The 26,655-nt window shown below is 45.1% G+C and overlaps 10 protein-coding genes across 10 annotated transcripts; 5 read left to right on the top strand and 5 right to left on the bottom strand.

The window, feature by feature from the left end:
• Window positions 1-3,793: 3,793 nt before the first annotated feature.
• PAAG_05372 (estradiol 17-beta-dehydrogenase) lies at window positions 3,794-5,593 on the top strand (the record flags this gene model as incomplete). Its single annotated transcript, XM_002792597.1, has 3 exons — window positions 3,794-3,985; window positions 4,684-4,899; window positions 5,144-5,593. The coding sequence occupies 3 exons, from the start codon at window positions 3,794-3,796 to the stop codon at window positions 5,591-5,593; spliced, it is 858 nt and encodes a 285-aa protein (XP_002792643.1).
• Window positions 5,594-5,861: 268 nt separating this feature from the next.
• On the bottom strand, window positions 5,862-6,877 carry PAAG_05371 (hypothetical protein; the record flags this gene model as incomplete). The annotated part of the gene is made up of 3 exons (XM_015845554.1): window positions 5,862-6,161; window positions 6,233-6,735; window positions 6,784-6,877. 3 exons carry the CDS (start codon window positions 6,875-6,877, stop codon window positions 5,862-5,864), a joined length of 897 nt encoding a protein of 298 aa, XP_015699780.1.
• Window positions 6,878-7,810: 933 nt separating this feature from the next.
• PAAG_05370 (ferric-chelate reductase) lies at window positions 7,811-9,682 on the top strand (the record flags this gene model as incomplete). The annotated part of the gene is made up of 1 exon (XM_002792595.2): window positions 7,811-9,682. The coding sequence occupies one exon, from the start codon at window positions 7,811-7,813 to the stop codon at window positions 9,680-9,682; it is 1,872 nt and encodes a 623-aa protein (XP_002792641.2).
• Window positions 9,683-11,183: 1,501 nt separating this feature from the next.
• PAAG_05369 (hypothetical protein) lies at window positions 11,184-13,093 on the bottom strand (the record flags this gene model as incomplete). Its single annotated transcript, XM_002792594.2, has 4 exons — window positions 11,184-12,296; window positions 12,368-12,751; window positions 12,850-12,885; window positions 12,983-13,093. The coding sequence occupies 4 exons, from the start codon at window positions 13,091-13,093 to the stop codon at window positions 11,184-11,186; spliced, it is 1,644 nt and encodes a 547-aa protein (XP_002792640.1).
• A 2,530-nt stretch (window positions 13,094-15,623) lies between these two features.
• On the bottom strand, window positions 15,624-16,640 carry PAAG_05367 (alcohol dehydrogenase zinc-binding domain-containing protein; the record flags this gene model as incomplete). The annotated part of the gene is made up of 1 exon (XM_002792592.2): window positions 15,624-16,640. One exon carries the CDS (start codon window positions 16,638-16,640, stop codon window positions 15,624-15,626), a length of 1,017 nt encoding a protein of 338 aa, XP_002792638.1.
• A 389-nt stretch (window positions 16,641-17,029) lies between these two features.
• Window positions 17,030-17,735, top strand: PAAG_05366 (hypothetical protein; the record flags this gene model as incomplete). The annotated part of the gene is made up of 2 exons (XM_015845553.1): window positions 17,030-17,098; window positions 17,277-17,735. The coding sequence occupies 2 exons, from the start codon at window positions 17,030-17,032 to the stop codon at window positions 17,733-17,735; spliced, it is 528 nt and encodes a 175-aa protein (XP_015699779.1).
• A 1,189-nt stretch (window positions 17,736-18,924) lies between these two features.
• Window positions 18,925-19,143, bottom strand: PAAG_12027 (hypothetical protein; the record flags this gene model as incomplete). The annotated part of the gene is made up of 1 exon (XM_015847572.1): window positions 18,925-19,143. One exon carries the CDS (start codon window positions 19,141-19,143, stop codon window positions 18,925-18,927), a length of 219 nt encoding a protein of 72 aa, XP_015702797.1.
• PAAG_05365 (hypothetical protein) lies at window positions 19,144-21,498 on the bottom strand (the record flags this gene model as incomplete). The annotated part of the gene is made up of 1 exon (XM_015845552.1): window positions 19,144-21,498. The coding sequence occupies one exon, from the start codon at window positions 21,496-21,498 to the stop codon at window positions 19,144-19,146; it is 2,355 nt and encodes a 784-aa protein (XP_015699778.1).
• A 501-nt stretch (window positions 21,499-21,999) lies between these two features.
• PAAG_12026 (hypothetical protein) lies at window positions 22,000-22,487 on the top strand (the record flags this gene model as incomplete). The annotated part of the gene is made up of 2 exons (XM_015847571.1): window positions 22,000-22,029; window positions 22,185-22,487. 2 exons carry the CDS (start codon window positions 22,000-22,002, stop codon window positions 22,485-22,487), a joined length of 333 nt encoding a protein of 110 aa, XP_015702796.1.
• Window positions 22,488-23,446: 959 nt separating this feature from the next.
• PAAG_05364 (hypothetical protein) lies at window positions 23,447-25,795 on the top strand (the record flags this gene model as incomplete). The annotated part of the gene is made up of 5 exons (XM_002792589.2): window positions 23,447-23,588; window positions 23,685-24,520; window positions 24,591-25,025; window positions 25,092-25,667; window positions 25,730-25,795. The coding sequence occupies 5 exons, from the start codon at window positions 23,447-23,449 to the stop codon at window positions 25,793-25,795; spliced, it is 2,055 nt and encodes a 684-aa protein (XP_002792635.2).
• Window positions 25,796-26,655: the final 860 nt, after the last annotated feature.

The following is a 26,655-nucleotide window of genomic DNA, read 5'->3' as shown; positions in this document are numbered from 1 at the left end:
ATAATGGCAATATAATTAGCTGTTGGGCTTACTCAGAACAAGTGTGTATTGAGCATTTGTTCACTTGTCTTTTCCTGTGTTCTTGCTTTGCTTTCCCCACTTTTCTCGTATTTTCTAAATGTCTTCTTTGTTGCTGCAAGAGTGGTTTAGAAAATTTCCAATGTTCTGCAAGCATATGCCATTCTAAATCCCATGTATGATCCATCTAGAACCAATGCAAGGGGACCGAGGCATGAAGAATTTGAACAAAATATGGGGAGCTAATGAAATAATATAACTTGACGTCTAGGAATGCGTCATACGCATACAAGCGAGAAGCGACGGTGCTGGAAGATGAAAAGCTCACCGCTCCAGTAAACTTTGTGAGACGTGCCTTTCTTTGTTATTCCCTTTGATTATCAATGTCTTCGGTGAAATATATAAGGGCAAAAGTCGGTGGAGAGTCCACCGTTTCCATTTTCCTCATAGGAAATGGAATCTTAGAGAGGAAAGCTAGGCAAAGCAGGCAGACAGGCTGCAAAGTGGGATTGGAGTGGTATGCCGAGTGAAAATTGCGTCGGCCTTTGAAAGGATTGAGATAGCATCTGCGATTGAAAGAGAAGTTTGTCGAGGACGAATGAATGGTTGCCTTCTTTTCAAACCACGACACTCGAGCCCTGGTATCGTGGTTGTTGTGATAGTTGAAGCATGTTAACTTTAGAACAGAAAAGAAGGGCCGGCTACTGATGTTGTCTAAGCTTATTTCTACCTTTTTCTTTTGGAGAACTTGGCTTTTGACTACTCCAAATTGAATTTGCAAGGGGTGGATGTTTGTCCAGTTTAAGGGGAGAATAGGTGATTGATTTAACTAATGTAATTCCCAAGTGACGAACAATCAATTTTAAAATATTTTCAATCATCTATTTCATCCCTCTCAACACACCTTTTACATCATCAGTTCATAGTAAAAATGAAAGAAACTTCATAAAAATAAAGAGAAAAATTGAACTTGTAATATTTATTATTAAAAAGCAAGAAATATTTTTAATATATTATATTTTCATAAATTTAAATGATTAAATTTTTTTAAAAAAATTTATATATAAGTTTAATTAAATTTATTAATTTAATAATTTTAAACTTAATTAAATAAAAAATATTATTAAATTTAGAATTTATTATAATATAATTAATTATTTTTTTTAAATAATAATTTATCTTTATTTTTATATTAATAAAAGTTGAATATTAAATATATTTTAATTTTATATAAATATAATATATTATTATTTTAAATAAAAATATATATAAAAGTTAAAATTATATTATATTTAAGTTTATAATAAATATATTAAAAAATTTTAAATTAATTTAAAACTTATAATATATAATTAAATATAAAATAATTATTTTAATTATTAATATATTTTTTAATAATTTTAAAATATATAAAATAGTTTAAATAATATATATAAAATTATTTAAAAGTTAAAATATTAAATATAATTTTATTAAATTTAAATTAAATTATTTATTAACTTTATTAGTAAATAAATAAAATTAAAAATCTTTTTAAATAAAAATTTTATAAAGTTTTCTTATAATTAAAAAATAAATAAATTATTAAAATTTATAAATATAAAATAATTAATATTATTATTATAAAAAGTAATATTAGAATGTATTTACTATAAATGAGATAAAAAAGTAAAAATATATAAAATTAGCTGCTGAATTCGATATGAAGATGACAAAAGAGTGGAGGTTGCTGAGCCTGCTATTTCACCTGCAAAGTCTGTTGAACATCTTATTAATTAACCTCCTATAACTCTACTTGCAAAATAGACCACATATATTAGCATTGCAGAGGTACAGCAATTGTAGCACACTCAGACATACAAGAATAAGATGTGCTGAAACTAGCTTGATTTAATTTATTTTAATTAGTAGCAATCAAGCGTAGATAATTCAGGTTAAAATCTCGTCATTTGAAATATTTCAAATGTTGCTTGCTTAACTACTCGAAGGTGTTGGCTTTCTCAGCACTCATAAGTTAACTTAAGTCTCAGCAACAATAATCCCAATTTTTATGCTACAAAGAGGTTAAAAAGAATGGAATTGAAAATAGATAAAATCTTTCACTGCTGAAGTTTATCACATCCGCTCTCGCTTTCTTATTCTCCAGACACTTTGTCCGGGAACCAGATATGCCTCTGGGTAGCCGTGTTCAACTTCCACACCCGTGGACTGAGCCTTTCATCTTCTGAGCTGCTTAATCACTTCATTGTACCGTTGGCCAAACAAGAGTGTACCCGCAACAGTACCTACAATGCTCTGATTTCCGAAATACCACCGTTAACCACGGCCGGAGAATCAGAATCTTTGGCATTCCTTTTATCTCTTATACAATTCCTAACGCCTCATCCATTTCTTAATCTTCAAGCTCTCAAAAATAGTTCTCAAATGCAAACTAACCTAAGTCAAGGTGTATGAAAACTTCACCGTCATCACTTGTTTGACGACTGTTTAGAACTCGTCCACGTCTAGCTCGAGGAGTGGACCAAGCATCTGAACCGGAAGATAGAATCACAGACACGGACTAGTGCGCTTTCCCATCTCCAGATATAAGACTCTGTATATTTATCATAGAGATAATATTTTTCACTTCTTATTGTTGTTATGAGCAGTGATGATAAGTTATCCTTAATTCATTTTTTAATACCTTGTCACGGACATGAGATCTTGCCAAGGTGCCCTTAAGGTACCGCTGCCTCAACTACGTCATATGAACGGCTTCTCCGCGGCGCCGCTGCTACACCGTATGACATCATGGTAGCATGTTCATACTTCCCTGCTTTTATATGAGATGGCCGGAGAGATTTTCTCAACAGAAGGTCATGAGAACTACGCAGCTGACGATGCCTAGAAGGCGTCCCTAACCCCTCTAATCAGGTAGGCGGCATCTCCTCATATTCCATAAAGAACGGGAGCTTGATAGAAGCTCTATATAGATTAGATAGTTAGCTGACCCACTGTTCAGAGGGTTAGCCATTCGTTCTCAATATATCAGAGTTACTGGAATACACATGCAATTCTCTATATGATCGCTTGTACCCTTAGTTCTTAGTTTTACCTCTTCTATTCGTAGGCATACGCTCATCTGCTCCTTAACTAGTCAAGCCCACCCGTTCGGCTTCCCATATAACTAACCCTACGTGACGCCGCTGTTGATCGCCCCCGTCTCGGCGCTGTCTCATTCCAATACCATTTCCTTTTTGTGATATTCTGGTGGTTAATAATCAATTAATGAAGAAGGTGAGTGGGACTCTTATGTTCTATTTTATCATTGTTCTCTTTCTATCAATTCTGGTGTGGCGCTCTCAACTAGAGGTGAGATGGAGGGTATGCTATCCTGTTTGCTCAAGCGAACTTTATTCACGGCCTACGGGACGGCAATGTTGATCCAGCAGAACCCATCTTCGAAGCCAGACCTTCTACCAGAGGAATTAGCTACTGAACCAACTGAAGAGCAAGGATTCGTGTACCAAGACCATAGTGAAATAAGCTTGCTTGGTATTCCCGCAAAGCTCGTTATTCCCCCACTTTAGTCCGAAACCGCATCCATAAAGTTTTTATAAACTTTTGGGCATTGTAGTTACCCAACTGGAATGCCAAATAAATCCCGCGGGATTTAACCCAAATCAAGGAAAGGCCAGAATCAAAAAAGACCCAAAAAGTCATTTTCTCTTTTCTGACAGAAGCAAAAGGCAGAAATTGCACCAAAATTTGAGCCTGTGTCATGAGCAGTCAAATCATGGCGGTATCCTCATCTACACCACTCCAACCACAAGCGTCAGCCCTATCCCATGCTGCCCCAGCCTGCGGAGTTCTCTCGCTTTTTTCGCTTGCTGGGAAAACAGCCCTGGTGACAGGGGGCACACGCGGGATTGGACGTGAGATGGCCATTGCATTGGCAGAAGCTGGGGCAGATATCATTCTAGCGCAGGTGAGCAATTAATTTAGATTTTTTTCTCTCCCTATTATTCATTCTCATTATCGTATTGTAAGTAGTTGTTTTGCTCACTTTAAATGCTTGCGGCACATCATGGATGTGTCTTTCTTATCTATTTTGTTTGGTAGCTACCGGAACTCAAGTTGCCTGAATGACGGGTTGAGATTGCAAATTTGTCGCTTTAAGTGATCTAATGCGCACCTTTCCCTGAATGTCATCTCCCCATACTATCTTATTTTCTTCATGATGTCCCGTCATTTGTGAGGTTTGTTGGGGGGCCCTCAATATGGTATGCATATCCTCTATAATGACTCTGGAAGCATATGGTTCCTGTGGGAAACCCCATCGGAGGAAGCGCTTTTTATCCATTTGCATCCGTATTGCAATGCAGGCAGGTTGCTTTTGTCGAGTGAACTGGTGAAGTGGATGCACTGAGCCAGGTAGAGATAATGAGCATTATCTTTTTGTTTACCCTCTTTTTCTTTTTGCCGGCCCTGAGACGGAGATATTCATATTATGCACACACACACACACACACAAAAAAAAAAAGGTTTCTTCACAACACGGAAGAGGAGCAGAGGATCCATGTTTGATGTGATACCTCACCAGTGCTTCCGAAATATGCTTCGCGGAGACTCAGACCAAAACTTACAGGAACCAGCCTTAATTAACCCTTTGGCCTGTTGATGCAGAGAGATCCAACCAATACCGCCACTCGTGATGAAATTGTTAGTCGGACGGGGAGAACGGTGTCGATTCAAGTTGCAGACCTTTCCAGTCGAGAGTCCGTAAAGGGCATAATCCCTGAGTTCGTACGGGATGGAAAGGTTGTGGATATTTTGTTGAATTGTGCGGGGATTCAAAGAAGGTACCTGAGCGAGAAGTTTCCTGATAACGACTGGGATGAGGTGAGTGGCAATACTTAACTTTGAGGCTCTCATCTTCTTGTTTTCTTACATGGTTTTATTTACCGGTTGAGTTCCTTATCTTTCGAGATCATCCCTACTGGGTATGGATGGTTCGAATGATTTGAATTTTGCCTACCATGCGATGATCAATTGATGTCAAGATGCCCTCCCCTCGCTCGCACTTTGCTCTTTGAGCTTGTCAGGATATCCCTTTTCGGTTTGGCTAGAGATTGATAACAACTAGGTTATCCAAGTCAATCTGACGTCGGTCTTCATGCTCTGTCGAGAATTTGGTGCATATCTGCTGGCGCGGGATCCGGCAACTTTCTCTTCTAAACGGAAAGGAGCAATTATCAATGTTGCATCTCTCCTATCATTCCAGGGAGGCATAACAGTTCCAGCTTACGCTGCTTCAAAGGGGGGAGTGGCCCAGCTAACAAAGGCGTTGTCAAACGAGTGGGCTTCCAAGGGGATTTCGGTCAACGGGATCGCACCTGGATATATCGACACTGACATGAACGTGGCATTGATTAATGATTCAGAAAGGAACAGTGGCATTATGGCCAGGATTCCGGCAGGTAGATGGGGTAGACCCGAAGATTTCAAGGGAGTCGTGGTGTTTTTGGCGAGCGAAGCTAGTAGTTACGTATCTGGGGAAATTATATGCGTTGACGGGGGTTGGATGGGCCGATAAGAAGCGTCATTTTACGTTTGGGCATGTGAAAAAGGAAACGGGGAGATACTGGGATAAGTGCTTTTGCGTGGTGACAATCAGTTGATTTTCAAGTAGTTTAGAGGTTATGGTTTGCCATTAGAAGTGGTGCTCTATTTGTTAAATATTAACGAAAGATGGAGCTACTGTTTTTCCTTGGTCGAGTGGGATTTTCCAGTCTCAATGCCCCACACAGCCCACAAAGTATGGATATAAATGCTGCCACATTTGGTTTGGACAATCAGGTCATTCAGCCTTTCTTTCGTTTCCGTTTTGCTCGACAATGATCGAAGTTATGGTGATACGTTCCCGCTTTTCCGCAGTCGAACCCGAAAGGTTGGGTGGGCATGCTGGATCTCCAAAGAGAGGAGGGGGTGACATTTTTCGGAGCTAGGATCTGGCTCCCCGTGTCCACTTTTTTGAATGCTGAACAACCAACAAGATCCTGCGACTTCATTGTGTTCGTGACAAGCTGAGGGAAAACCGTCTTTCCTGGAGTTTCTTGGGAGCGTTTTTGTGGAATCCATCGGGAAATCTCACCAGTAATAAACTAACTAAATACTGCTTCATTCTCACAGTGTAAGATGATTGAGCCGGCAAAAGCCACACACACACACACACTTTTGAGGTTGATATGCTCCGGACGCTGGAACCAGATCTCCCAACATCGATTTTCATGCGCTCTGGTGATTCGTTGGATTTTGCCTTCCTAGAACCATCCCAGCCAGTCCCCGCATTAGGGCCGTCCCAGTTTCCGCAGGGCCCAAAGCCTATAGGCTTTTCACTGGGCAGAACGTCCCCTGAAACTTTGCCCCAAGGGTTGCTTAAATTATTAGCGACATAGAAGCTGGTTGTTTGAAACACGCCACAGTTCTCTGCTTCTCTTGGCTGACAATGATAGATTTGATCTTGGAACGCTTTTTGCCTTTGGCTGTTTCTGGTGAGCTGGAGCTTAGCAGAAGTGGCTAGCACTGGTCTGTCAACTTTCAAGCTGCGGGAGAAAACTCCTCCATGCGTCGGGGATTGGCAGTTATGACAGTTATTTTCCGACCTCGTCAGAAAGCCTCTTGTGTTGGAACGACCTCCGGCGAAACAAGGCTTTTTCCTGTCTAAAATGGCCCCCTCTATTGGGCCTTGATTAATTTAGCAGAATTTCCCACCAGTGGACTGACCTCGTCTTCGCTTCCGGGTCTGCATGTCTCTGGGGCAGTTGAGGGCTGAACCTGCATCTTCCTGCCCGCAAACAAACTCTTTAGATATTAGCATTCTTCAGAGTTCTTCATTTTTGCTTCATACTTCTTCTCTTCTACCCATCCTTTTGTGTTGCTGTCCTTCTCTTTATATCTTCTGCACTGGCTGCTCAGAAACTGGTTATGTGAAGATTTTCATTGATCATCGGCGGCTAACCTCCACATATATCACCATTTTCACCCCACTGTCAATACTTACACTCCATTATTTTCTTCATTGATATTTTCATTTTGTTCTTATTATTCCTGAGGCCAGTGTTGAGAATGTCTGTTACACTTGTTAGTAAGTGAATTCCTGTTCTGACTTCCTCCCTAAGCATGATGGAAGAAAATGGTTAACAATCATTCTCTCTCTACTACAGATATCTAGATGATTCAAACAACACAATAACTCTTACGCGTTCTACTGATCTGCTGTCTTGATACTTTCTGGAACCCTCCATTTCTCCACAGCGCTGACTGGTTTTGTGTGGAGGCCCAAATCAAGGTTGACTACAAATACCCCTTCATCGAAGGCGGTGTATGCTGAAACGGATCCTATCTCTCGAAGAAACATAGAAGGGGAATCATTCTACTGGAGGTGTCTCGCAGCTTGTCACTCTTTGTCGACTCTACTCCTCTCAAGGTCGGTTTGCTTGTTTGCCTTGCTGTCGGGGTTCCATCGACATTTCACTCCTTGAACCAATACAGTCGTTCCGATTCTGCTTTCTGCTTCCAGCCCTCAACTTGGCTTGGGGCTATTGTAAATCGACGTGGGCCGCGGTCGTGTCAGGGCTTTGCGAATTCCATTGCTGACATTATCATTCACCATCTTAAATCATTTCACAGCAACCCAATTTCAGTGCATAATATCCCTGGGAGGATTTTGGCTACATCGTATGCTCTGGATAGCTGCGGGGAACTGATATTGCTACCTAAATACACGATATACCTCCTTTTTGCATTTTAAATGGCAATCACGGAGGGATATGTTCACCCCAACTCTGGAAATACAAGCTATGTTCCACAGTACACTCGGGGATTATTGGGGGTCAATGTTAAACTAGATACCCTGCTGATTCAAATAATATCCGCGTCTCTTGGGGCGACATGCCTGGTCGTCCTGGTTGCGAGATTCGCACAGATGTGGCATGCCTATATGCGTCGAGTTACCTCGTTTCACGCGACCCCTAAATACCAACAATACTGGGCTACAGCAGAATCATCACAGTGGGCTGATATCAAAAGACACCTGATGTATGCTCCGTTGGGGAGGAAGAGGCATAATCGAGAGTTTAAGCTTTCGGAAGCTATTAACGTTGGGACGCTGCCGTCGCGTTTGCATACGATCCTGCTCACCACCTATTTCCTGAGCCAGGCAGTTTACATCACTTTCCTTGATTATAAAGTGAATGAAAAGGCTGCTTTGATTGCAGAGCTTAGGGGAAGATCTGGAGTCCTGGCCCTTCTTAACATGATTCCGCTGGTTATATTCGCAGGCCGAAACAATCCCCTTATTCGCTTGCTACAAATAAGTTTTGACACTTACAATCTCTTGCACCGATGGATAGGACGCATGGTGGTCCTGGAAAGCGTTCTTCACACTGTCGCATGGGCAACGAACTCCGTTAGTGCTGGTGGATGGAACAACACCATGGCCAATTTGAAAACTGTTCAATTTTTTACCGGGGGTATGCTAGGGACCATTGGCATGGTGGTTTTACTAATTCATTCGCCGTCCCCAATACGACATGCATTCTACGAAACTTTCTTGCATCTACACCAATTAGCAGCTTTCTTGACTATCGTGGGAATTTATATGCATCTTTCCATTGACCGTCTCCCCCAGCTCCCCTGGCTACAGTTTATCATCACCTTTTGGGCGGTAGAGCGACTGACTCGTTTCGTACGACTGTTTTATTTGAATTTTTCTCGCCGCCACGGGATGACGCACGTCATGGTGAAAGCTCTCCCCGGAGAAGCGAGCAGGGTGACGTTTTTCCTTCCACGCAACGTCCGCATCCACCCCGGAAGCCACGTCTACGCCTATTTACCTCGAATCTCCTTTTGGATGTCCCACCCTTTCTCCATCGCGTGGGCAGAAACCGGCAAGAATCATATGCCACCTAACTATTCAAGCGATACATCTTCGCGGGGTAATCTGAACCCTTCATCCGAAAAGCGCGAGATCGACTGTAATGACAACCCGGAGTTCACTAGCAACAGATTCCAGCCAACAAACGTGACCCTAGTCATGGCTGCCCGAACAGGAATGACCCGAAAACTCTACCAAGCCGCGCTCGCCTGCCCCAATAAAACTTTGCACACAACCGGGTTCATTGAGGGACCATACAGATCACATCCATCAAGCTTCTTCGCCAGCTATGGCACCGTCGTCCTCTTCTCCGGCGGTGCTGGCATAACACATCACCTCATGCAAACCCGCGAACTGCTCGAAAACGCAATAAAAGGCACCGTCGCTACGCGTCGTGTCTATCTTGTTTGGTCTGTGCGGACAACAGAACACCTCACGTGGGTGCAAGAGTTCATGAACTATATCCTGCAACTGCCCAACCGACGTGAAATGCTGATTACGAAGCTCTTCATCAGCAAGCCACGGAGTATGCGGGAGATCCTGAGCCCTAGCGAGACGTTACAAATGTTTCCCGGTCGATGTCGGCCGGACGTCGTGCTTGATGAGGTTATGCCGAATCATGTGGGTGCGACGGCTGTGTCTGTGTGTGGGCCTGGGGCGTTTGCGGATGAGGTACGCGCGTCCGTCAGAAAGCGAGTAGGCATGGGCCCTGTGATTGATTTTGTGGAGGAGTCATTTACGTGGTAACTAACTTGCAATACGTAGCATTCATTTCCTTGGTTTTTTCTTTTGTATTCTTTATTTCTTTTACACATATTTCCCCTCCTATAATAAAGATTTTTTGTCCTTTTCCCTTTCTTTGTGTTTAAAAAAGAAAAGAAAAAGAAAAAGAAAAAAAAAAATTCCGATATTCTCATTTACCTCTCTTCTCTTGTCTCTCGCAATTCCACTTGATCATGTTAGCCAATGTCAACATGACTCCCTGTAATCTACATTCACCTGTATCTTCCATATCATTGTACTTTATCTAACCTCCTACTACCAACGGCAGACTCAGTGTCGTTTCCTCAGATTTCCTTATTATTATTATTTTTTCCCTTTCTCTCTTTGATCTCTCCTTCGTCTTTGTCTCCCGTTCGCTTCGGACATTTGCTTTTGTGAAAAGAAAAGGATCCCTCCTCACACCTAACGCACAAATAAGGATGCTCATAGACTCGGTACACATTAGACTCAACGGCGCTCCGTACATAGACATCATTACTTACATAGCCTTGGTTGTTCGTACAGTACTTGATCAATATTTTAACTTATTATTATTTGCTCCAACACTATAGGGCGAACAGTTGTGCCAATTGATTCTCGGGTTGGCTAATCCATGTACCTTGACTGGGCAATATCTAAAATGCATCATTTAGTGTCTCAAAGCACCACAGTGAGAGCAACGTAAAACGACTCTGTCAAATTGGACCTATCGCCTTGAAGCCGTTTGCTCCCCAACAAGTCTTCGGGAATAGTTATAGAGCCCCACCGTCGATATTTGAACTTTTCCATGAACTCGTTAGAGGTGTTCGCAAAATCTTAACACACAGGGGATAATTATGCCGTTTTCTATACCGCTTTCAGGGGGTTCTCAGTAAGCGAACATGGAATAACTATTTTCAAGTGATAACTATATTAATACGGAGCAGAAGTACATAAGAAAGGGGAACAGCATGTTTGCATTTCCCGATTCCAAAGAGCATCAACTTGCCACAGCACCATTCAGTAGCTACAGGAGTATAGCTACAGGAGTATTGAGAATCTGACTACCCAAAATCACTAAAGTATACCCGATTGGAATCGCAATACAATACGCACCGCGCCAAAGCTGCCTTCCGCCTCCGATTTTCAGGGGCAGCGGAATAAATACAACGCAATAGAATTCATTGGGGAGATACAGTGTACCGGATACATACAAACATACATAAACAAATGAAACGAATATCGATCGGGCTTGAGAGGATATAAATGTAGTAATAATTTGTCAAAGACAACAGGAAAGAGACAAGCGAAAAACAAGAGAGACAAGGAAGGAGAACAAATATACATATGGTATTAGAAACAAAATGCGAAGAGAAAAACTTCCATCCATCGGAGAAATGACAGATAGAAAAAACATGACGAAAGAGTCAAGATCCCATCATAAAATCACCCTTTTACAAAATTTCCAAACCTGATACATCCGTCAGCCGTCGAACCATCCAACCCATCACCCCTTCCGGCCCGCCAAAGCCCCATAAAACCTCTCCGTCGCACTCAACGTCCGCGCCTCCGCCCCCGTCAACGTCCCAGGCACTGAATCCGGCCCCCTCGCCGCGGCCATGTTACTATCAGGCAAGCCATCGCCTGTATTGGGGTAGTAGGTGCTGCTCGTTACGGGCTGGGTATCTGCACCTAAATTTCTAGGCCTAGAGGTGTCCCAGGTGCGAGTACCATGGTGGCTCCCGTTATCGCTATTATTGTCAAAGCGGGAGCTGCTGTGTGTGTCTGCGAAGGGGTTTTCGACCTGGAAGTCGCTGGAGTTGTATTCGTAGGTTGGGTTTGAGGGGGTTGTATTTGGTGGTGGGGGCGGGCGATAGCCTTTGCTTGTTGGGGCGGTGGAGGAGAAGGGGGGTTGGGGTGGGGTAGTGTTTATGGGGGAGACGGCAGAGGGCGGGGTTGTGTTTGCTGTGGCGATGCGGCTGAGGTTTGATGGCGGGGTTCGTGGGGTTTGTGAAGGGTGGTGTGGCTGTTGATATTGGGATTGGTGGTCAGATTGGGGATGTTTGTCTGGGAGGTACTTGCTCAGGTTCTTGAGAGACATAGAGAAGAGAGGCCCGGATCGTTTGGCGGTTTGTGCATCTGTATTCCGTACCTGGTCGGGCGGAGGCAGGGATTGAGGATGAGGCTGCTGCGTCTCTGGCTGCTCTGGCTGCTGCAGGGTGGTATTCGGGTCAATGGGATTGGATTGCATTCTGTTCGTGTGCTTCCTAGCAACCAGAGCTGCACGCTGATATTTCGACATTGCTACGGCCAGTTTATCATTCGTTTCGATCAGGGTGAGCATGGTATCTTCGTCCGGTGCGGGATTGGATGCGTTGATGTATTCCTGGATAGATCTGGCTGCGGCCTGGCAGCGTTGCGAGAATTCCCTTAGAAGGTCATTCTTGTAGAATTCTGTTGATGGTGTGGACTGGACTAGTTGAAGTAGTAATGATGCAGACGTATTTGCTTCCGATATTCTGGCGGAGAGCTCATCAGGTGTCGGGAGGCCTCCGTTTCGATGCGGGTGGGTGACATAATTGTCACGCTGGCCTGCAATCTGAGGTTGAACCCATGGTCCCTGTAAAACGTGGTGTTAACCCAGATGAAATATTTGGGGAGGAACAAGGGAGGGGAGAAAGGTGCCCATACAGCGCTAACTCCCATTGTCCTCTCAAATTTCTCCTTCTCCTTCTTCCACATTTGCGCCAATGAAGCTAGATGAGGGTCATTCGACTTCTGCACTGCGAGATATTCAAGAGTCTCTCTTAGGACCTGTTGCACGCTCATGTCCCGCCCGTCACGCAACAGATCTCTAATTACTGACACGAACTTGGCATCGAAGTTGCGGGAGAAGGTCTCGCCTGGGTTATCGACCAGGATTCGGATGAGCATGACGGCATTGTACTGCCTGTAGCCTTTTTTGCTGCTTGGATTGGAGAGAATATGACGGATCAGGTTGGCAGCCTCCTTTGCGGCGTTGGGGCTTGATTCCGCAGCCTCGACGATAGCCGGTAAGTGAAGGAATTCATCTCCCTAGCCGGGGGGAAGGGGGATATGAGAGTAGACGTTAGCTTGGGGAATCATTGCAGGCTCGTCTGGAGCGGGGGAGAAAGCCTGAAGCGTCTGCATACCGTGTTGTTGGGTCCTCCAGATTCACAAAAAGCATTCTATATATGCCATTAAAACGGTCAGAGCTCTCTGTTTTTGTTTGCACAAGCGAAGGCCAATCAGGGAAACAATTTGTGACAAGACGATATGACGTACCACTTCCGTTAAAATTATGGCTTCCGGCGATTCGGGGTGAGATGAACTTCGAAAGACGCTTTGGGCTGGATGATGAGAGAGCCGTCGCAAGCCCGTCAGTATTTTTCTCATGATGAAAGGAAGCTGAGGCTTATGTTGGCCAGATGCATGGGGCCAGATGGGTAATAAAACACTTGAAACAGTGGGTGGGCTTACAGGTATGTTTATTTATACTCCCGACGAATTTCCTCATGGTTTGTGTCGTCAGATTACAATGATCTCGATCTAGCAAAGCAGCCAAATAACGATCGAGATAAATATAATTAGCAACACAGAAGGACGGTTAGGTAAGATAGGATGAAGAAATTGCTGTACAACGGCTAGACACAAAATAGGGCGATGATGGCAGAAATCTGTAGACTGTATATAGGGACGTATGGAGCGGTAGCAGCGAGATGCGAGGGGTTCGGTAGATTGCCGCAAGCTAACGGAAATGTGGGACGACTGGAAAAGGGGGGGGGAAGGTTATCTTATTTTATGCTAATGATTAAACGATGGATAGAGTGTTTTTAATAAAGAATGGCGGGGGGTCGGATGAGGAGGGAGAGGTCAGACAGAGTCTTCAAGAGTGTTCCAACCGCTGATCTGTACTCTGTCGAGTTGATATGGTGTTGAAACATTAATTAAACCAACGTGATAACTAGTTAACATGGTTATAAACTAAACTTAAACTCCTTCGTTCCACTGTCACTTATTAGTTAAAGAGTTTACTCCGCCCTGGGGACGAGAAGGGGGAAACGAACTTCATCATCCCCAAAGTCCCCAGCCACAAAAGGCCAAGCTTTTTACCTAGCCACCACGAGGCTAGCGCCACGCTGCCCTGACTAATCTTCGCTATTTTTAGCCGTTTCCAGAGGAATGAGGTTGAAGTTGTCTCGAGGGTCCCTTTTTCTCACAGTCGAAACTGATAAACATTCAACGAAACATGGACGACGGATTTCGACTGATCTAAATAATATTTGCAGTGTTCACCTTTGCCCACTCCGTCCTTCGACGCCAATGCCATCTATTATTATTGCCATTGGGTGGGAACCTGCAGGAGTTTCCCTCTTAAGGGCTGCCTGCTATGGACTGTAAGTTCCCCTGCTAGCATTGCAACCCGAGGATCTAATAATAGAGATTTGCTGATGCTGACTGCTTGCAGGCTGCCCTAAATTAACATACTTCGATATGAGGCTTATATTTTGACTTGTTTCCCGGCTTCTCTGTTCAAGGTGTGTTTCTGGAGCTGGGGAACCGGGGACGGGCAACCTTTGCCTCGATACGTAAATCCGCTTTTGTTGTGCCCTGAGGAAAGGTTCATATAAGTCATTTCAGTCCTCCGCATGGGTTGACAAAACTCTCAGATGACATTTTCGGGGTGGACATGGATGTGAGCAATTGATTCAATATATTTTATACTCAACCGTTCCTTTTGGTCCATGAAAACTCGGCTCGGTTCAGTTTCCGGACTGTGCGATGCGATCTCTGTCAGAATGCGACAGCTAATTGGTACACGCACCACACGCAACAAATCCCAGATCGACAGTTTTGGTCTGATATTACTCGCTATCTTCAATTACCCCTATCTCTGCAATTTCAAGTATAATTGCATCTGAACCTGGAAGACTAACTCGCACTCCGGTTGAGTAAAAGCAGCATTGTTTTGTCACGTGTATCATATTCTCTGCAAGATGGTTGTATCTCAACGCCAGCGGATGTCTATCCCAAGTCATACGGAGGCGGGGCTACCAATTGGACATCGCTAAATCACGATCTGGAACTTTGTCTTTCACAGTACCATTCGCAGTGTATTCTATCTGGAGGATTAACTTGAAGCATTACGCCTGCATATCCGAATGGCCTGCCAATCAAAGACAACCATCCCCTCTGAGGGATGTCGGGATTGAAAAAGGTTGACGCGTTCATCAATCCTCTGACGGATAAAGAATGAAGCTCTCGCGGCCTCTGTCTCTTCAAGCAATCAGATGACCCTCTACCAAGAGTCCTGATGTGCACACCCCCTCCGCACTCCCACCTTCTCCATATCATTCCTGCCCCGAAAAATATGTCACTCCCAACTAACTGCATGTACGTTATTTCTTTCAAATGGCCCAATAGCCTACGGCTGTGGCGACCAGCTTCCCGTGAAGCGGGACTTGGCATGTGTAATTCTGACGATCGTTGGTGATGGGGGCAGACAACCGTCATTGCACAGCCCTGATGGGACGCGAGAGGCCAGCGTCTGGACGTTTGGCGAAAATTACATATTTTCTTTATTTTGTCTTACCAGATATGACGACCACTTCGGTTGTAAATTCAACTTGCACGGAAAAAAAAAAAAAAAAAAATGATGGATCGTGCAGCATTCACCACATCGGGGATATACAGGACAATACGCAAGAAGCAATGGAGACCCTGAGCCCACACACGATTCTCTAGGAGAGTGTGTTTCTATGAGCATATTCACGGACATTAATTTAGGATTATGGTTAAAGGTGCTGATACTATACTTAACAGAGTTTTATAGACGGAATGAAACATGCCGCCTTGCCAAAATGAAACGGAATATCTGATAGAGCAAAACGTAATGAAACCCAACTTCCTCTTCTCAAAACCGTCATTACAACTCGAGAATTATCTTACCCCTCGAATGACCTTCGTCCAACTTCTCAAAAGCGGCTCTATACTCCTCCAGCTTCCAGACACTATCAACCACAGCTCTCACCTTCCCCTCCTCAAACAACCTCCCAACGTCAGCCAAATCCTCCCCACGCGGCACCATTATGAAAAACTCACTCCTCACATCCTTCACCGCACAATACCCCGGCCTCCTCCCTTCCGGCGGCTCGCATATCGACAAAAGCACCCCACCATCCTTCACAGCACTCCAGCATTGCGCCAGTGAGTCCCCACCCTTACAATCAACCACCAGATCCACCTTTCCCCCTCCCTCCCCGCTTTCCACCCACTCCCTCACCCCCGTCTTTCTATAATCAATCACCTCCGTCGCCCCCAACTCCTTCACCAACCCCACATTCCCCGTCCCACACACCGTCACAATCCCACCAACCCCCGCCTCCCTCGCCAACTGCAACAACCAAACCCCAACCCCACCCGACGCAGCCGTAACAAGCAGTCTCTTCCCCTTATTCCTCTCCCTCCCGGCCTCCCCTTCCCCCAAGCCCGCAAACCCCCCATGCTCAAACAGCGCCTGCACTGCCGTCTCCGCACTCAACGGCACACTTGCTGCCTCTGTCTCATCCACATTCCGCGGCCGCCTGGCCAGCTCCTGCGTATGCGCCACTGTATATTCGCGCGCATTGCCGGAGTGGTTGACATTTGTGCGTCCCCAGATGGGCGTGCCGGGCGGAAATGGCGAGTTTGGCGGGGCGACAACGACGGTGCCAGACAGGTCGTAGCAGGGGACTATGTTCTTTGAGAAGAGTTGGGGGTTATAGGACGGCCAGGTGAGTTCGCCGGCGCAGGGGGAGGTGGCGTGCACGCGGATTAGATGTTCGGTGGTGTTGTTGGGGGTTAGGCACGGTGGCGGGGAAGTCGTCAGTGTTATGTCTGGTTTTAAGGGGTCCGGTTGGCTGAGGGTACGGATTGTTGGAGGGATGGATGACTGGGAGGCCATGGTTGGGTTTGAGAGGTGAGCGTTGGTTTGGTGTCTTTGGGATCGGGGACGTAGGTAGGGAAGCAGAATGTTCAGGAATGTTTCTTTTGTTGAGCGGATTTAGCTTGTAGCTCTCTAGGCTTTGTGTCTTGGATAGTTTTCGAAAAGAAATGAGATTCTGGTTCAGTTTTGGGTTGGATGGCGCCTATTGATCTTAAATAGAAAATTCATGGATACACCCCACCGCCCTCCCACTGCCTGTATCGCAAGGTCAAAAATGAACCTTAATTAACCCAAACCGGGGAGTCGGTGCTACACAGTCCCGCTATACCCGCGATTCCCGTCATTCCCGGTCTCCAGCACTACCTAGATCGGCCCTAATCATTATTCCGACATGATGTCATAGTCGCATGGCAGATTCACAGGAGTGCCGTGTAGAAGTCCCTATCCCTGCTGCCCGACGGCGATCAGCATACGAGGTTTGCTGAGAAATATCTTCAACTTCCCCAGACTTATTTCTATCTATTGCAGCGGTTATCCATATGTAATATTCAGCATCTTGCCAATACATCGATTGCGCAGAAGTGCGGGGTGGAAGTACACCGTATTAATAATGAACGATAACTAACTAACTAGTTAGTTAACTACTTAACTTAGTTACTGGTCACTTCAACCGCATGCCAACTCGTGATCCGCCACAGCAAGACGAAAGTTAATTCGACCTGCTTTGTGTTTATGATTTTGAAGCTCTATTCTTACTCTGAGCCTGATAGCAATACATACCAGCGGGTGTCTCAAAATCATCCTAATCACAGATTGCCCGGGCAAGAGCCTACAGGAGCTCTTATTTATATACTTGTTCAAGCACGGTTCCTCATTGATGAATCTGAACAACTTGTACGGCGCCGCGTACGGCTCAATGTAGATGAACTTGGGCGCATTGCTGCAAATTCAGTTGATGCTGAACATTGTGTTGATTTATTGCAACATGTCCCGCGGCGGCTGTATAACGAGGCGTATATTCTTGCTATGGGCAATGGGATGCAGGCCATTGGGATGGCCCCCAACCCCAATGCTGGAGTGCCTCAATTAGTTATACTACAACTAGTGAAGTAGCCACTTTTGATTTTATATAATTGTAAGTCACTTGCTTAATTGTGATTCGTTTTCTAACTGGGGCACCAGTCTGATTTCCTCGAAGCCTCTACATTGCGAGAGGATTTTGATTCCTTCCTCGAATGGAGAGCGAAAGGTGATTATAAACAGCTTATGGATAAATCGGCTATTGTAACCTGGCGCCGTCCTGTCTAGGGCAAAAAACGCAGTCCAGTACAAGCCAATCAAGTTCTAAAGAAACATACCCGGTCACATTCTTTCTGTGTGTCTCGCCGTATTTTTGAACTAGGTGAGGTGAAGGCACAGCTTGGCGCCCTGCTTCCTCGACCTACGGAATGAATGGCATGAAATTGACACCGATGTCAAACCTACTTTATTTCTGATACATTTTCTCAAAAAGAGGAAGTTGCCCAGCTGGAGGAAGATACGAAGCGTGCTGACTCGAGTATTGAGACCATGGAGCTCCTGGAACAGCGATTCGGGAGCCTGTGGCTGGAGAAAGGCGTTGTTGAGCTCGAGGAGTATGAGAAGGTAAAGGCAGCGCTAAGGAAAGAGAGAGTTAGATTTCATGTGGTATACTCTGGACAATTGTAACATGGGAGGGTAATTTTCGAAGAGTTGTGGCCATTAGATGATGGCTGAAACCAATTTCCACTCCCCTGGGGGGAATCTTCAATCGTGCTACATTTTCCCATGATGCTTTTATGAGTCTGTGGGCTGATGAACTAGAGCAACTGAGCGTTAGAAAGACAGTATACACAGCTTTGCTTTGCTTTAGAATATCTAAGAGTATAACTCCACATTCCCAAAATCCATAGATGTTTGGAATGATTTACCGACATTTATATATTAGACAAAAACTCCTTTGACTGGATTATTTAAAAACCTTGCACCCATATGGACTCTCACAGTAGTCCATAAATGACAAAGCATAAGCAAGACAATCACCACCCATTTGTACTCCTCCCTGCAGTTATAATTGTGGGCTTCAAAGGAAGTTTTATAATGAGGGGTAGAATAAAAGGAAAGAAATGGGGACACCTCGTGGTGGGAAGAACAAATAACAACTGTAAACTCATCCATCCTTGAAATCGAAAGAGGGAGAAAGGAAAATGGGAAGAGGAAAGGGGGAAGGAACGCAATACAAACAGAAAAAGGAAAAAACACGGAACAAGAAATAAAAGCAGAATTAATCATCGTTTCCGCCATGACCCTCCTCATGGCCACCATTATCACCCAGCCCAAGACTTTCCCAATACGGCTCAAAACTTTTACTAGAAAACCTCCTCTCATGAAACCCCCGATCGGAAGCTAAGATGACACCAGAAAACCTCCCCGCACCCCCTTGCTTGAAGAAATCATCCCGGACTTCAATTCTTTTAGCAACATCTCTCCATCCGAACGTCATTCAGAACCCACATTCCAAGATCTGCTCCTCGTCTTTGCCGATACATTGAACAACAGTGGCGAGAAGTCTGCAGTCGATATATGAAGGGGCTCTCTGCACGGGTGCGAGAGGGGGTTGCAGAGCGTTATCGTCAGATATAGCCTGCAGCATTGGCGCAAACATTGCGTGCTGGATGGGGCCAGGTGGCAGAGCTGCCAGAGTGGGATTTGGCTGCATTATTATGGTCATGAGGGTAACTGCGGAGTTTGATTCTGGCTCTGTTTCGGATTCTCGAGACATCGGTGGACGGTCATCTAAAGGCCCATGGAGGCCGGGGTATTGTTTCATTATGAGGGTATAGAGAGGAGTTGCAGGCGGGTTCGTCGCAAAGTAGGAGGGCCGCATTATGCTTGGGTGGGGTAATAGACTGGGAGGGCCGCCTACACCAGGAGCTACAGGGACTGCCGTGACAGGTGGGCCTTGAGCAAGTGGAAAGCCTAAACCCGGATTTTGCTGCGCCAGATCTTGAAATAAATCTACTCGGGGTGGCCACTGTGGCAGGGGATTCGACATGGGTACAACTGGGAAGACTTGGTCCAGCGGCTGGTATGGAACGACGATGTTGTTCTGATTGAAAAAAGGTGCCAGGCGAACATATCCACAACTCACGAACTCCAGTCGATAAAGGAACGGTGGGAGATTTTCCCGCGGTTGATTGAGTTCTTGCTTCTCTAATAAAGCCTTTTGGTCGATAAGCGTGAGCCCCGGAGTGAAATGGTTGATAATGTCTACCCAGGTTCCCTCCCGTGGTAATTCCATATAATATTCTTCTCTTTTACAACTCGGGCGCAACGTATCGCTCACATAAGGGTTGGGGCGAGTGCCGGGTTGTGCTGTCAAGGAGCAGGAATTAAATGTCAGGGACTCAAGGGGGGTTCGACAACAGCCTTTGAAGAACTCAACCAAGAGATGCGGACTGAACCAGCAATTTTCAAATGTGAGATTCTTTATATGAGGAAATGTAAGAGGGGGTTCAGGAAGGCGACCAATGGCAGCATCACGCGGGAATTTAGTGATTGGAGCCGGTAGAATATGTTGGTTTCGAGCATGTTTGCCTTTTGCGTGCTCTCCTCCACCGACATACCCGACTCGAAGGCACTGTACCCGAGCCACGCGCGAGATAACATTGTCTAAAAGACGGTTCAATGAATTCGATGCGGTGCTAGGATCAATGTACTTCATCGGCTTTAAGGGATCCCACGCCATATCCGCTTGTTTCCAATCCGGAATAACCATGAGAATGATGCGGGTTAGGCGTGGGAATGCATCAAAAAAGTCCCGCCTGCTAAAGTTTTCTAGCAAGGAGGAAGAAATGCTAGATATATTCAAAGTATGAACGCCCAAAAATGACTCTTTAGTGTCGATGACTGAGCAGATGCATGACCCCAAAATAGCCTGAGCTGCCCAGGCTGTTTCAAGTAGCCATTCGGTTTGCGCATGGGTAGGGTTTCTAGGGTATAGTTGGCAATCACCCTTGTCGCGGTTCTCTCCATACCTACGTCCATACTCAATGGTTGGGTCAATTTCCAATGCTGCATATTGAAGAAAATAATCCGGAATTGAATCGAGGTGTTGAATACTCGAATCGGAAGGCGGATATATATCTTCATACACCTGTTCTGGGAGTATTGACCACAGATAACCTTTTAGATTCTCTAAGGATATTGAATCTAGGTGTTTTTTCACAGGGCCCGTTGATGAAGAACTTTTGCGTTGCTCCAGAGAGTTGGTATCAAAGACATCTTCGCGGAATATACCACGTTTTCCTTCGAATTGCAGATAAGGACCAAGCAGGGTAGGAGGATTTAGCCAGCCATAACCATTGTCGAAACTCAAAGCGAACTCAGAAAGATTGGTCAAAGTCTTAAAGGCACGTTTCATCCTCCCAAACTGATCTGCAATTTCTTCAACTCTCTTTAGGCTATCGAATCTAACGTAGTCGCTCTTGGCCCACTCATATTCTCCCCAGAAGGTCTTGACTTCTTCAGTGTGTGACTTCCCTGGAGGGTCAAATAGCAATATTTGGTCCATCTCGAAACTAAGGCCAAACCGAGAAACACAACTTCCAAGAGCTTCAAAGTTATCGATCTTTTCGTTGGAAGTTTCATCAGAAGCATATATCGTAGGGTGAAACGAGACCACAATGGTGTTGAAAAGCGTTTTCTGGAGCTTGAAGGCAAATTCTTTGTTGACTAATCGTAGATTGCAGATATCCTTGCGAGGTAGGTGTGTGGCAACACAGGCAAATATCTCTTCAGGAATGCCATGGGAGGGCCAACCTTTACGGAGAGGGCTGTTATTAAGTGTCACGAGCATGTTCTGGCTGATATATTGACTTCTATTTCTGAGGGGGGATTCTAGCAATGCATGAAATAAGGACTGCAAGAATATCACCTAGCCTCATAATGAAATAATGTTAGTGACATGAAAAGAATAGCGTAGAATGAAGATATCGGAATACCTTCGAAGTAAGTTGTGATGGAGCACCTGCAATAGAAGGCGTCCTTTGTGCATCAAGACTCTATGCAGAGTTGGCCAACCTATTAGTTAGATGTAACTATATAGGAAAACAAACTTTTGAAAAAGCAAAAGAAGGAAAAGAAGTGCTATACAGCAAGAAAAAAGAAGATACATTGTAAGCAATTGCTAACCGCAACACATATTCACATGATAATATCAATTGTACAGAGGAGCCAAGATAGTAGGTAGGACTTACAGCTGATATATTGTTCAGGCTTTTAGATCTTGATCATCCCTCAGACTCGTCTTTCGTTTCCTTTCCTTTCCTTTTATATTCCAGAAATCAGCCACTGAGATATGGGGGAGACGGAAGACTCCCGCCACAACGTACAGAGAAGAGTTATGAATGAATAATTACCATTACATTCCTTTTCTCAGAAACCTACCCTCACACCAGTGATTCGTTTGAGAGAGTTTGCAATATTCCGTCTCCCCATTCGGATAGAATGTAGGAGGACGCTGACAACGGATTCTTACATCAGGAAATTACCCCAACGACAGTACTTTTCTCACGCGGGAATCCGGAGGCGTTTGAAACCAGCGCACACCGTATATGTTTCCCGGGGTCTGTGGCTTTCCCTGCGGGGTTTCCAACGGCGCTGAATCGCAGCTGGGTAGAGCAGGAACCCGCTCCGGACACAATGACCAATGGTAGAAATATACATATAACAAGCAATGCTATCTGGTTGTCCGGGTTCGTTCGCTGCGGACAGATAGACCCACCGGTGAGCTATAGCGTATGCACACGTAGGTACGACGGAGACTACGGCGGGACTGTGGCATGAGCAGGCAGCTGATGGGGGTGACAGAGTTCAGCATAGTATGGACGACGTCATCAATTGGGGATCGATTGAGGAATTCGGAGGGAGTTGATCTTGTTCACCGGTAGTTACCATAGAGTTGACTATCAGGATCAGATCGAGATCAAGAGCGACGTTTTTGTGTCTGTCTCTTCAACACCGAAGGGGCTTCCTCCCTTGGTAAGGGCCCCGGACAATGATGCCAGCCGAAACTTCCCCAACCTGCAGTGAAGCTTGTAGTTAAAAGCGGCACGAGCTAGTGGAACTTGCCCGCTAAACTGCTTCCCTTGGTTAGTTACGTCATCCCGATGATATGACTCCCTCAACCGTGGGAACAAATCCTCAGTATTATAAAGTTACGGGAGCAGATATGGGAGATATTGTGTACCTTTTTATTATACTTTTTGGGTTATAACTTCGGGTTTACGTATCCCAATGCATTGGAAACGTAATTACGGAGGAGAAGCTACTCACTCCGTACGGGTAACTATTAGAGATGTTTTCTGCCAGTGGTGGTGTATCTGGCCCGCGAGTCAAACCTTCCACCCCCTTTGTTCAATCTATATTAATTGGTTGCTACACCAAACAATGCCTTTATTAGTTCCAGAACATAATAGAAGTAAAGGGCGGAAAAGCAATTCTCACACATAAGCAGCTCAATGAATATGAAGTCAGAGAATTTCATAGTATCCTCTCAGTCTTGAAATCATACTCATCCATTAGCATATCTTCCATGACATGGACTGAACTCTTCAGGTGTCAAAAATCACAACACAACATCACCGCAGCAATGGCAAGAACACATCAAAAGAATCAAGGAGTTGTTTGCTTTTCTTCTTTCTCTTCTTCTCCTTCCATCCTCCTCCTCACCTCTGCATCTGAACCCAAATATCACATCCTGATAGCAAAACACAATACGAAGTACCGCAACTGGCGTAAAAGCCATGACTACTCCACCTCCCTCAACTCCTAACCCGTCAGAGGGCGAGTACAAGAACCATCGCTGTATCCTCTGCGACGATCTTGTCCCAGAGTTCCCGTGTTTCGAAGGGCCTAACAACCCGTCATTCGGTCCCATGGTGAAACGTATGTCGCAAAAAGCAAAAATGTCGACTTTTATAGTGAGATATATATATATATATGTATATATATATGCGCTAACGAAGGAGAAACATGACTTAGACCGACATTGTACCCGCGGGGAATTGCCGCTGGCGTTTCCCCAACACATTAGCATGCTCAATGAGATTGGCTTCACCGACGATGTGGTTGAGTTTGGCGGATTGAAATTCCCCTCCTATTTCCATGGAGATTGCTTCAAAGCCTTAGCGGCAGACAAGACGACTGATGCATCTATCAATAAAAAGGTTGCGTACCTTTGCGAAGCGCTTGTTCCGCTATTTAAGTTGCCACGCGGAAATCCAACAGTCATGGACGACTTCATTTTGCAAAACGCGCTTACCAAGTTGGCTAAGAAACACGGCTGGGATCGCCTCACCGTTAGAGAAAGGATGGCAAAAAAGCTCGACGAGAACGAAAGTTTTGCTGAGCTGATGTATAAAATGTGGCTGAAAGTTCCAGTTGAAATCAAGCTGGACGTTTGGAAGCACCTTGACGTCTGCCAGGCGAAGTCCCTGCTTTCTGTCACGGCGGAGACTGCAGACCTTCTGGGACGTGTAAAGTTCCCTGTTGGCGAGTGTACAGGTCGCATCAACTTGCGAGGGCAGATAAGGGCGTATCTGACCACCATCCGCGGGTTTCAGTACATTTGTGGCGTCCACGATGGGAAGAAGTTGCTTGGCCACGAGAGTGACAAGGTGGAAATGATTGACATTCCAACGGGGGTCATCGCTATCAAGTACGTTATCGGGCCATATGGGTTGTCAAGTTTGGGAATTTTTGGTGATAACAGAATGGCTTGGATTGGCGATTACAATACATCGCAGAACAACAAGGGCAAGTGGGCAGGTTTGTTCCGGACAAAAACTATTATGAAGGAGTTGTCTTTCGAGTGGGATGTAAGTATTGAAGACATGTTTCCTAATCTTAATCCTCCCTACTAACACATTTTGTGTTCTGTTTCCCCAGGCTCTGAAAATAATTAGCGTCAACAATCCAGCGGATAAGATCCACAAACCGGAGTGCCAATTGATCTGGGACGAGGCTGTCCCGCTAGTGGCAATGACGCCTTTCCCCAACCTCACGATGTATAAGAGACAGGAGTGCAGAGATTACTGGTCATCGTTCCCTCGAAATAAACGACTGTCACTGGCTAAAGCTCTTCCGCTGTACGAGAGAGAATTCAGCCTCTATGGCGTGACCGCATTTTGTCACAGATCCGGGGCACTTATCGGATTACGGTCTGATTTCAGATCTTCCAAAAACAGCGAGATCCTCCGAAATTACCAAATTGGAGATCAAGATGGAATTCCAATTCACTTTCGCCTACGCTCAAGTGAAGCGGTTGTCTGGGTATGGGGGTACGAGGCAGGTCATTCGCATGTGCAGATGCCCGGGATGGTTGTAAGTGATTGTAAAACACTTTCAGCTCTTGGCCACTTCCATTTCATTTGCTAATTCGTAGAGCAGATGGGAACAAACCGCGGAAGAGCTGGAGTTTTCGGTCCTGTTCTGCCCGCTGGACAAGAAGGCTGGACCATGGTCACGCACTTAAACCGTGGGATTGTTCTTGCACTTTTCGTCACTCAAACCAAACTTATCAAAGGTACCCAGATCACAGAGTTTGGGACTCTGTGTTCAGAGATTCCTGCACCTGCGGAGATGCACATTCCTGATATCGTCAACAACAATCTGGTGGCGCCGCCTAGAAATATGAGGCGACAGCCGATTTTCGTAACCCATGCACGCCTTAGGAACATCAGCAAGATTGTAGCCTGCTATCGTGAGGATCGCTGCTCCGGACTCCTGTTGGAACATACTGACTCCGATGTGTGTGATGTGGTTGGGCGTTGGTACGAGAACGACAAAGACAAGCATGTAACCCTCTTCTCTCTCCAGGGATCCGCAGTCCCGCCAGCGAAACTTCGGTTCCATCTGAGCTCGGGCGTGGGTGTACGCACCGTAGATAGTGTTGAAGTTCTCATTGGGGAACAAGGTAATTCGGACGGTTCTGGGGACAATGATATTGTTGATATAGAAGACGAGGTAAGAAATAATTCCTTATGTCTTCCATTGTTTGTCGATTGCTAGTTCTGACGCATGAGCAGTGGCATTTTGCGTGGTGGTTTATGGATGATGAAGACATAGTCCGTCGCGTTCATCTTCCTCATTGAGGATCCAGATGTTGTTGACACCAAGCAGAGATGGTAGCTAGATTTGGAGTTAGTATATGACAGATCAGGGCCAATAACCCTCAACATAAAGCTTCTATCAAGCTCCTGTTTTTCACGGAGTGTGACGAGATGCCGTCCTACCTGATTTTGGGGGGTTGGGTTGGGTAAGAATGCCTTCTAGTTGTCATTAGTGGCGTGAGCGTGATTTTCCATAGCCTCCTGCAGTGATGATCTATATACAAGGCGGGGAAGTAGGCATATCACGTAGGGATCTCGTGACCGTGACATAGAAACCGAGTTTTAATTAGTTATTAAAAGCTGTCAATGTTGCCAACGTTAATACCACTTTTCATCCTATATTTAATAAATCATGGAATTAAGCAACCACCAAACTAGAATTTCTCGTGTTAAAATATATAGATCTCTTCCTTAGGTCTGTTGGCAGCTTCTAGCAGTATGATCAATTGTATTACATTTGCTGCAGTGTGGTGGAGCTCACTTTCTAGGCCGCTGATTTAATTCCATTACCCCCTTCTGTACGACTTGATCAATTGCTTGAGCTCTAGCTATTCATTCCTCAGCTGTTAGAGCTCCATTCTGAGCTATAAATGTATGGGCTTGCTTCTTCTTACACGTTTTACTTTTCAACTGCAGCTCTTAGCTCCTTATTTTCCTTTGCTAAGATAGCAGCACTAACTATGCATGGCCAGCTGAAATCTCTGAATCTGCTGATTAGCTGCTTGATTGGTTGGACTGGACAGCAGCTCCGTACGCTGCTTAATCCTGCTGCTTTGACATTCTAACTGCCTCACGTTCTCAGGCGTTAGAAGCGTATAGGATGACTCAGATCCACGAGAAGT

This window comes from Paracoccidioides lutzii, assembly GCF_000150705.2.
Source record: "Paracoccidioides lutzii Pb01 unplaced genomic scaffold supercont2.14, whole genome shotgun sequence".
NCBI lineage: Eukaryota > Fungi > Ascomycota > Eurotiomycetes > Onygenales > Ajellomycetaceae > Paracoccidioides > Paracoccidioides lutzii.
The sequence above is the reverse complement of the archived record's forward strand: the minus strand, read 5'-3'. Positions and strand labels throughout refer to the sequence as shown.